Source organism: Trifolium pratense, linkage group LG4 (genome assembly GCF_020283565.1).
Source record: "Trifolium pratense cultivar HEN17-A07 linkage group LG4, ARS_RC_1.1, whole genome shotgun sequence".
NCBI classification, from domain to species: Eukaryota; Viridiplantae; Streptophyta; class Magnoliopsida; order Fabales; family Fabaceae; genus Trifolium; species Trifolium pratense.
The window spans coordinates 20,886,765-20,897,591 of NC_060062.1; the positions used below are offsets into that span (position 1 = coordinate 20,886,765).

Here is a 10,827-nt window from a genome sequence, read left to right on the forward strand (position 1 = left end):
TACATGTTTGCATAACTATATAACAACAAAGTAATAATAACTATGTTTTAATTCTTCAAAGCTAATAGCTCAGACACATGAGATGATGTTGGTAGAAGCAAAACTCAATATAAGCAAGAATTTGGAAATTTCAAATTTGACCATAAAGAATGCCTCTTTTCCTTCCAACTCTGAATCACAATAGCTACAGAAAAATGGAATCTGACTTGCATATACATTAGTATTGTCTTTTTTCATCTCGGCTGCTATATACCACCGATACCAAGGTTTTAAGCAGAATATTTTCTTCTCTTTCAAATTTTCATCTTCTTTTTTTTTGACTAAATTTCATCTATGAATCCAATTTCTCTCAGATGTGTATGATTACGATTATGATGTTTAGGTATAAAGAAATCTGCAGCGTATAAGAATTTATAAACGTAACCTTTTAACTGCTCTTAGTTGGAATAATAAGACATGGGTTATCTCAGTGAGTTCCAAGGTGTTGAATACATGTCCCGCATCGATCAATGTAGAAAGAAAGTGAATAGATGTTAGATATAAAAGCAGCTGCAAGGCCATACTTCAACTCATACTTTTCTCGGTCTTTTGGTTAAGATCAAGTATAGTATTTGTTCTTATTAGTTTAATATCTGATATGTGGTTTATTGTGTCACACGATATTAAATTACTTTTTTGAGGGGGAGTGAATATCACAATAGCTTGCTATTGGGCTTCTTGAGTGTTGCCTATGTGTTGCACTATTGCATTGGCTGAGGCACCCAACCAATACCAGTTGCATTGCGTTGCCCTGTTGTCAATTTATAAAGATTCCCAAGGATCACATCTCAGCTTACTCAATAATTTGACTATATAAAATTAACATTGAATCATGAATTAGCCCTTTACTTTTAGTTGTTTTGAAAAAGGAGATGTTGGAGTTTTTTTTTTTCTTAACATAAAGAGGAAATGTCTACAATGCTAAAACACACACCTTCATGCTAAAACATACCATTCATATCAGCTTTGGAAGCAAAAATTATACAGAAAAAGTCTCAAAACACGCACAAAGGACGCACTCTGAGTAATTCTTTTGCTCTCCTAATCTTCTCAAAGAACCAGGGGGCATGATGACATCTGATTTGTTCACTTCAACAAACAAAGTGAGCACTTGGTATGCAGTAACATCTAAGTCCTATTTGTGATCATATCAATTCTAAACCTCAAACAATCTAAAGTAACACATAACTGTGAACTATATAAAATGAAATGCATGACTATAAAATAAAAACTTCAAATAAATAAATAAATAAAAATAACTATAATTTCTCACGCTGCATATTCAAATGATCAATAATTAAGTGATTAACCAATAATTAGAAGAACAAGTGCAAAATAAATATCATAAATAGAAATTAACCATATAGGTTCTATTTAAATCTAATGCTCTAGTGAACACAGCACCACATCGACATCCTAGCATTAAAAACAAGGTGATATTCAAATATGGAGTTCAAAAGACAGGACATCCCTTGCTAACAATACCAGGAGCTGTAGGGCATTTAGCCAAGGGACAACGATCATCTCCTTGAAGACCCCACCATGTTGGACCAAAGATATCATAAGTTTGAAGTGAAAAATAGAGCAACAGACCCATGAGAGCAATGCCAGAATCCAAAGCTGCCGAGAGAATGTAAGTGTGTCTAGCCCACCATGACTTGAAACGTTTGTAAACATAGAAATTGAAGAAGATTCCAACAACTCCCCATGAAATATAATTTATTGATCTGACCGGTGGTATTCCATTGGCACCTGCAATTATAAGTGGCATGTTGATGAGTTCAATCCATTTGTGATTCGGATATTTGCGAGCTAGCAGCCACACTGGAACAGGCGCAAGTAGACCTATGAGGAAAAACCAATTCATTCCGGGGTAAATTCCATCCTTGGTGAACATCCGTTTTGGTCCTACTATTCCCCATATAATTGAAGCATTGTAAAACACATCATCACCAGGACAAGTCCATGGACTACCCTCTGGCAACATTGATTCATCACATATGTTTGGAATAGTTGTTAGAAGCCACCATGCTGTGATAAACTGTACACTTGAAGAAACCAAAGTTCCTACCAATTGTACTATGAACATAGATTTAGGAGGAATTTTCATGTAGTGGCCTAATTTGAAGTCTTGGAGGAAACCAAGTGCTTGTGACATACTGACGTATCCATAAGTCTTGAAGGCTACATTAGCAAGTGGCTTTCCAGGATAAAGGTAACCAATAATCAACTCTGTGATCACATTGAGTCCAGCTTGCTGCAAAACAAGAAGTAAATTTATGTTATGATACACAACATCACAAGGCACAAGACACAAGCAGTAACTTCATGTTATGGACAATCAAAATATTACCTGGTTTGTTGTTGCTTGAATGACACCAATTGGCAAAGTGAAAACCAACGCAATTGTTAGAGAAAGCAAGACTCCCCACCATGGAAGTTGGAGCTGCTTGCCAAAGCCTTCACAACATAGCAAGGCCATAATAGTCATAAGAAACAATATGCTTACGAACCACCACTCCGGAACTTGTTCATAGTTTCTCTTCATGATTCTTGTATGCACGTCTCCGACCTGTTCTTTTAGCGCAGCTGTTGTCTTTCTCCACATCTGACTAATCGTTCTTTTAAATTCACAACCACCAGAATATATAGTTAGATCTTTTATAAAAAAATGCATCAATAATATATAATTAAATATTGTGGAATCAAAAGAACATACTTTCCATGGAAGAGGATAACATGTGAGATGGTGGCAGTGAGAGTTGCGAAGCTCAATCCATAATTAAATGCAAATATGATACTAAGATAGAGTTTACTGTAACTGTTATAAGCATCCATATCAATGTCAAATGTTGCGGCATTAAGAATCCTAGAAACATTATATGCTGTACCAGTGGAATCAAATGTGTGAGAACTAATGAGGGGAAACTTTTTGGCATCATAAATATTGCTCCAATAGGAAACTGGAATCACAACATAGATATATAACACAAATCCAACCAATGTGTTGATGATGGCAAAACCAGGATAAGCCATGGGACTTCCTAAGAAACCAGCAACAGTGTTCCAATCGAGGGTAAATGAACCAATACCAAGACCCCTCATTCCTGAACCAATTTGTTGAGCAGTGACAGAGTTTTTCCATATTAAGCAAGCAACAGAGATGGTTGATATTGCTTGGAAAAAGTAGCCTGGAATAATGTAATAAGCAAAGCTAGCCACAAAGACTAGGAAAAAGAATTGCAACCTAGTGTTTCCTCCTTTAGGCCTCTTTTCTTTTTCATGAAATGCCCTGTGTCATTCAAGATTACCAATGAGAAAAAAAAAAAGAAAAATGAACATCACAATCCTAAATAATCCTAAATAGTAAATAGCATTAACACATATACATTCTACATAAACACCGTCACATTGAAATTCGTAAGAACTTGAGAAAGTTTATATTGAATGTAACCACATGGGTCAGTGTAAGAACAGTGTCGTGTCGCCACACGTTCAATCTGAAGTGTATGTTCTTCATATACCACATTAATTCATTCCCACTTGGAAATTTATTTTCTTAATTGGTTTTTAGAATTGAGAATTTGACGTAACTAGCTTCTATTCATGTGAAAGAAAATAAAGAAATACCTGAATAAAGACACCTGAACAAGATTTGAAGGCCACCACATGTAGGGTGAGTCCACAAGGACCTTTCTGAATATACCAGCCCATCCATAACCAAGCATCTAAAATATTCAAGGACATTTTTAAGTATCATTTCTTTTGGTTGGTTGTATTAAAATGAATAAATGCAAATGTTTAACATTTAAGAAAACAAAATTGTTCACCTGGGTTGACAATGCTAGCAAAAAAGCAGCAGTTGGATTGATATTCCTGTGGTAGAAAGCCTTAACAATAGTGATTATGTTAATGGCATAAACACCACTAGCTCCAGCACTAGCAAAAATGGTTATAAGGGCATGTTCCTTCAAATTGAATGGTCCAGGATTCAATGTGAAAGACCAAGGAGTGAAAGGGACTCTATATATTGTGGTTGGAAGTGTTGCAGCCATTAATTTTCCAATTGGGAGAGAAACGATTTGTGCTGCAATAGAAGAGATAGACAGAGGGTTTGTTCTGAAACCAAAGAATTGGTTCACAAAGGAAAGGATAATGCAACATCCCAAACCAATAGTCCATGTCCTAAATGTCAGTACTGGTTGTGTAGGATCGTCTGTTATTGGCACTGTTAGTCTGACTTGCTCTATAGGAGAATCATCCACTTCTTTGACGTCCTCATCTGCATAAAACAACCTCTAGCTATGTCATGTCAAAAAACAACTATGAAGCAATGACACAAATACAAGCATCAGACAAAACATAAAACCGATAATAATTTGAGAAAATTGAATAATCGAGTGCAACTATGTGCAGTGTTCAGATACCGAATATATCTTTAAGATTCCAAAATTTTTATTAATTTGCCATTTGTTTTTCTTTAATTTGCGCAGTAGTCATGCTTCACATTCATATAATTATAAATTATGTTTAAATGTAGTTTTAGCCCTCTAAATTTCACAATTGTTTGATTGTAACCTTCAAGTTTCACAATTGCACAATTTTGACCCTCAAATTTCAATTGCTCGATTTTGGTCCTCAAATTTACCCCCTTATGCATTTTTTAATCCTTGGTTGAATTTTTTAGTAAAAATTATTTATGTGACATTTTAAAATAAAATATTTTGAAATAAAAAATATATATAAAACAAAAATATTAAAAAAAAAGTTTTTAAAATAAAAAAATTAACAATTAAAATGTTCAAAAATAAAATATTTCCTCCCGGTCAAAAAGAGAGAAGAAGATAGTTTATGAAAGATATTTTAATTATAGGAATATATATTAAATTTTATTACCTCTCCTCTAGTTCCCTTTCCTCCTATCTAATAAAATTTCTCCACTCATTCCATCCTTATTAAACAAACTATAATGAATGAGTGATATAAAAAATTTGACCACATACTTACATTTGAATTGCAGTGAAATAGGCACAATCACAACAAAAACTACTTAGAGCCCTAATTTTGTCAAACTTATATTGTACATTCAAATATTTAATCATTAACAATTTTGCTTCACATTTTTCTTTTTTAAAAAAGCAAAAAGATTTTATTAATAAAATACACCTGCAAAGCATAAAATATACTTTGAAGGTACAAGATATAAAACCAAAAAACTCTATCCCGCATAATATTAACCTCACAACTTATATAACAAATAATATATGAACAATTGAACACATATAGAATGATAAAAGAAAAACAAAATTTTACAAGAATTAACTAATGAGAGAAGAAAAAGTTACCTGCAATGGCAAGTTTAAATTCATGGTCCTCCTTAGTTTGAATATGAAATGTATCATTGACAACCCCCGCCATTACAGAGACAGATCGATGTATTTTGCAAAGTGTTCTTTCTAATCTTACTCCAAGGACTTACGATATTATGACTCTGGCTTTCAGTGTTATTATAGTGATGAATTTATGATAATTATCTTTTTTAAGTTGTTGTTATTATTATTATTATTATCTTTTTTTTAAGTTTGTTATATTATTTGGATAATTATCTTTTAAATTTAGATGATCATGAATTTATGATAATAGAGTTTTTTTTTTTTACACACCAAGAGTTTTTTTTTTGTTACAAACACAATACAAGTGACTTAAAAAAAAGAATTTATGATGATTATCTTTTTAAAGTTATTATTATTATTATTATCTTTTTTTAAGTTTGTTATATTATTAGGATAATTGTATTAAAAAAAAAGTTTGTTACATTATTAGGATAATTATCTTTTAAATTTAGATGATCATGAATTTATGATAATAGAGTTTTTTTTTTTTTGTTACACACCAAGAGTTTTTTTTTATTTACAAACACAATACAAGTGACCAATGTTTTAAAAACCGGATCGGACATCGAACCGGTGAGGGTAATGGTTCACTGGTTCATTGGTCGAACCACTAGGTCACTGATCGAACTGCATGACAAACCGGATTAAACCAAATTAAATCGGTGAAATGAACCGGTCTCTATATAATTATTGAACTGACTGCTGTATAGTTAAAAAAAAAATCATAAATTATATGAGTACAGACCCCACCATATACCTTTTTTTTACAAACCCCCACCATATACTTGATCCCACCAATTTATATTTTTTTATTTTCATTTAATGTTAATAAATGATAAATACAATATAAAAAATTCTAATGCTAAACTATGGTATTATAATGTAAAATCGTTTCCCATTTGCCTTGGAACAAGAAGCTCTACACATTCTTTTTCTTTCTCAGGAGAATTCTAGAACCCCAAAAGCAAACACTTTCAACTTTCACTCAATCAAACATGCTCCATACTTTCTTTCTCCTTAGTAAAATTCAAACTTTCACCTCAAAACAAAACACCATATATCAAACGCTCCTCTCTTCTTTAATCTGAGTATCACAACAAAATGAGACACTCGTGCAACGACGCCAGAGACCTAATGGGATGACGACGGATATGCAACAGCACGACAAAGAGATGGTGACGAAGATGAATACAGATCTGGATTTATCTTACCTTTCTCCATTTTCATAGATCTAAGAAACGAGAAAAAAATATATCAAAGATCTGGATTTATCTTACCTTTCTCCATTTTCATAGATCTGAAAAAATGATATCTTGAAAAAGAAAAAAATATACAACAATACGACATCGTTTTCGGCGAAAAAAAAAAGGGTGTAATCAAACCGCCGGTTCAGGGAAACCGCCGGTTCACCGGTTTTCCCGGTTTTTTCCAGTTTCCACCGGTCCAACTGCATGGTCGATCCAACGTATGAACCAGACCGGACAGGCTCCGGTTCCCGGTTTGACCGGTCCGACCGGCCGGTCCGGTCTGGTTTTTAAAACACTGCAAGTGACTTAAAAAAAAAATTATTTTCATAAAAAAAAGAATTTATGATAATTATCTTTTTTAAGTTGTTGTTATTATTATTATTATTATTATTATTATTATTATCTTTTTTTAAGTTTGTTATATTATTAGGATAATTATCTTTTAAATTTAGATGATCATGAATTTATGATAATAGAGTTTGTTTCTTTGTTACGCACCAAGAGTTTTTTTTTTTACAAACACAATACAAGTAACTTAAAAAAAAGAATTTATGATAATTATCTTTTTTAACTTGTTATTATTATTATTATTATTATTATTATTATTATTATTATTATTATTATCTTTTTTTAAGTTTGTTATATTATTTGGATAATTATCTTTTAAATTTAGATGATCATGAATTTATGATAAGTTAGTTATTAATGTATTTTACCAGTAATTAATTGACGCTAAAGTTTGTGCCTCTTTGAACATGTTATTTATTAGATTTTATTTTTGGTACAAGAACATGTTATTTTATTTTTTTTGTTCAAGAAGAACATGTTATTTTATTTTTTTTTGTACATGAAGAACATGTTATTTTACTCTTGCAGAAACAAAATTGAAATTCATCAAGTACTGGATATGCCCAATAATTCAATTATCTTCGGAACAATTAATAACAAATCATCAAAATACACCTTAAAATAAAAGCACCCAAACCTAACAATTTAAAATCAACAACAATGACACACTTTTCTACATATATACATCACTAGTGCACACATGCGCCAAAGGGAACCCCCAATCGCCTTCCACCTTGTAACTTTGCTCCATATGCGAAAATGGTAGCAATTTATTAACTAGCTTCAGAAATTTTATGAATTAGAAGTTCAAAGTTCAAACAGTTACATAAAAAATAAGGTACATGTTTGCATAACTATATAACAACAAAGTAATAATAACTATGTTTTAATTCTTCAAAGCTAATAGCTCAGACACAAGAGATGATGTTGGTGGAAGCAAAACTCAATATAAGCAAGAATTTAGAAATTTCAAATTTGACCGTAAAGAAAACAAAAGCTTTTGAGCAGAATATTTTATTTTCTTTCTAACTTTCATCTTCTGTTTTTTTGACTAAATTTCATCTATGAAGCCAATTTATCTCAGATGTGTATGATTATGATGTTGATGTTTAGGTATAAAGAAATCTGTTTGTATAAGAATTTATAAATGTAACCTTTTACCTGCTCTTAGTTGGGATAATAACACATGGGTTTTCTCAGTGAGTTCTAACGTGCTGAATATAAGTCCCACATCGAGTACTCTAGAAAGGAAGTGAATAGATGTTAGATATAAAACCAGCTGCAAGGTCATGTTTCAACTCATACCTTTCTCGGCCTTTTGGCTAAGATCAAGTGTAGTATCTGTTCTTATCAGTTTAATATCTGATATGTGGTCCATTGGATCACACGATATTAAATTACTTTTTTGAGGGGTAGGAGCCACTACAATAGCTTGCTATTGGGCTTCTAGTGTGTCGCCTATGCGTTGCACTATTGCATTGGCTGGCGCACCCCACCAATAATAGTTCAATTTTTATCATTCATTTTTTTAGTTGTTCTGCAATTAAATCAATCTTGTTATTGTGCAGCGTTGAATGAGGCAGATTCAGTGCTATACTGTAAGTTTAATTGGGAGGTAATCCTAGAAGACAGGCAATCTGGTAACCAGTCATTGATGCAATACAAAACATACTGTACTGTTGGAATTACTAGCATTTGTCAATTGGTGATCGAATTGTCCTCTTGAATCAGTCCTATATGCCTTACCGGTCTACTACTTTTCTTTCATCAAAGCACCGCCAGATTTGGCGTAATATGGTTTGCTTGTATTTGGACTATTTGTAAAGTACGAAACAAGAAAGTATTTTTAGAGATACACAAAGATCGGTGGAGCAGACAGTCGAAGAAATTATCACTCTGGCGTGGAGTCTGAACTGATAGATTATCATTTTAGTTAGCGGAATGTGTTCTGGTATAGGTAAGGTCAAAGATGTCTAGCTGAATTAGAAGGATGTGAACTGGAGTTATTTGTTGTGGAAGTATTTTCGGAGAACAGAATAAGCTCTGCTTGACTTATGATAATAAGTGGCGGCAGAGGATTGGATCTAGATATTGTTTTTGCATCATTTTGGTAGTATCTCAAAATCCTTGTTCGTCTGGCCACGGATTATAGAAGTCATTGTGTGTGCAGTTTCTTTGATTATCCGGTAGTTATTTGTGACATGGAGCGAGATCCCAAGATATCCGAATCATATTCAGTATCCCTTTTTGTTGATTATACTTCTGCTGTTATTGTTGTTCTGTGTTTTTAAGTCATATTTTTGGGGCTACATTGCATCTGTTAGGTCCATTACACAAAATAAAATTCACAACTCTGATAATTTTTGAAGCATCATTACACAAAATAAAATTATTGCAATATTTGTGAATGGCCTCAGAGTTGTATGATTCCAAACTACTTTAATTGGAGACATGATATTCATTTCTCATTTTGATACTCGAGGCATTGTTTCAATTCAATTGTGTTCAACAATCTGTCGTCACTTTAGAGATTCATGATTTTTAAGGGAAATGAAACTTCGCACCAGATAAAAATTCACAATTCATGGGACTGCTACCAAGCTACTGCATAGTTTTTAGTCATACATTTTTCGACCTTAGTTAAGATCAAGTGTAGTATCTAGCTTTCTACTGGCCTGCTCGTGTGACGTGTATGCATTGCACTAAATCACGCGCATGGCGCTCTCACTGTTAAAAATTCAAAATTTTTAAGGTGTGTATAATTGTAGAACATAAAATCATATCTGCTATACCACCAATGCCAAACTTTTGAGCAGGAAATAAGAGTATTCTAACTTTCATCTATGAAACCAATTTCCTTGAGAGGATTATGATTATGGTGTTTAGGAATAAAGATATAATAATCACAAATCATTAAGTCAATTCACTGATTGTGAACATAACCTTTAACTGCTCTTTGTTGAGAGAGTAACACATGTGTTGGGTTGCAATAGATTATCTCAGTGAGTTCCAAGGTGTTGAATATATGTCCCACATCGATCAATGTAGAAAGAAAGTGAATAGATGTTAGATATAAAAGCAGCTGCAAGGCCATATTTCAACTCATACCTTTCTCGGCCTTTTGGCTAAGATCAAGTGTAGTATCTGTTCTTATCAGTTTAATATCTGATATGTGGCCCATTGGGTCACATGATATTAAATTACTTTTTTGAGGGGGAGAGGCCACTACAGTAGCTTGCTATTGGGCTTCTCGAGTGTCGCCTATGCGTTGCACTATTGCATTGGCTGGCGCACCCCACCAATAACAGTTCAATTTTTATAATTTTTTTTTAGTTGAGCTGCAATTGAATCAGTGCTAAACTGTAAGATGGGCTTCCCTTTCATATACTCATGGCTTCTGATTTAAGGTAATCCTCGAAGATAGGTAATGTTGAAACCTGTGATCGATGATGCAATACCAAACAGACTGTACCGTTGGAATAACAAGCATTTGTCGATTAGTGTTTGAATTCTCCTCTTGAAATCAGTCCTATATGCCATCCCAGTCTACGACTTTCTTCAATGCACCGTGTAAGATTTAGCGTAATATGGTTTGCTTGTATTTGGATTATTTGGAAAGGACAAAATGCGTAAGTATTTTTAGAGATAAACGAACATCGGTGGAGCAGACGGTCGATAAAATGTAACTCTGGCATGGAAAATGGTTGAAATGTAGATTGAAAGGGTTCGGATACCCACTTAATCAATGGATAACGTGTCCCAGAGAATGCTTGAGCCGTAGAGTCTGAACTGATAAATTA

The 10,827-nt window shown here is 33.2% G+C and overlaps 1 protein-coding gene and 3 non-coding genes across 4 annotated transcripts; 3 read left to right on the forward strand and 1 right to left on the reverse strand.

Moving 5' to 3' along the window:
* The first annotated feature begins 571 nt into the window (after positions 1–571).
* On the forward strand, positions 572–766 carry LOC123882625. The gene has a single exon (XR_006799940.1). It is a non-coding gene; the product is annotated as a U2 spliceosomal RNA (small nuclear RNA).
* Positions 767–1,457: 691 nt separating this feature from the next.
* On the reverse strand, positions 1,458–5,408 carry LOC123922262 (oligopeptide transporter 5-like). Its single transcript, XM_045974996.1, has 6 exons — positions 5,385–5,408; positions 3,870–4,337; positions 3,670–3,767; positions 2,759–3,331; positions 2,393–2,660; positions 1,458–2,296 (listed from the first exon to the last, which is right to left on the reverse strand). Exons 1-6 carry the CDS (start codon positions 5,406–5,408, stop codon positions 1,493–1,495), a joined length of 2,235 nt encoding a protein of 744 aa, XP_045830952.1. The 3' UTR covers positions 1,458–1,492.
* Positions 5,409–8,328: 2,920 nt separating this feature from the next.
* On the forward strand, positions 8,329–8,523 carry LOC123882610. Its single transcript, XR_006799926.1, has one exon. It is a non-coding gene; the product is annotated as a U2 spliceosomal RNA (small nuclear RNA).
* Positions 8,524–10,131: 1,608 nt separating this feature from the next.
* On the forward strand, positions 10,132–10,326 carry LOC123882604. The gene has a single exon (XR_006799921.1). It is a non-coding gene; the product is annotated as a U2 spliceosomal RNA (small nuclear RNA).
* Positions 10,327–10,827: the final 501 nt, after the last annotated feature.

What these genes read in the sequence shown, in the direction of transcription:
- LOC123922262 (XM_045974996.1), bottom strand. Translation starts at nt 5,408, where the DNA reads ATGAATTTAAACTTGCCATTGCAG. An exon ending in GTTCAGGTGTCTTTATTCAG is followed by an intron (nt 3,332 to 3,669) that starts GTATTTCTTTAT and finishes TGAATGACACAG; the next exon opens with GGCATTTCATGAAAAAGAAA. An exon ending in TTCAAGCAACAACAAACCAG is followed by an intron (nt 2,297 to 2,392) that starts GTAATATTTTGA and finishes CTTGTTTTGCAG; the next exon opens with CAAGCTGGACTCAATGTGAT.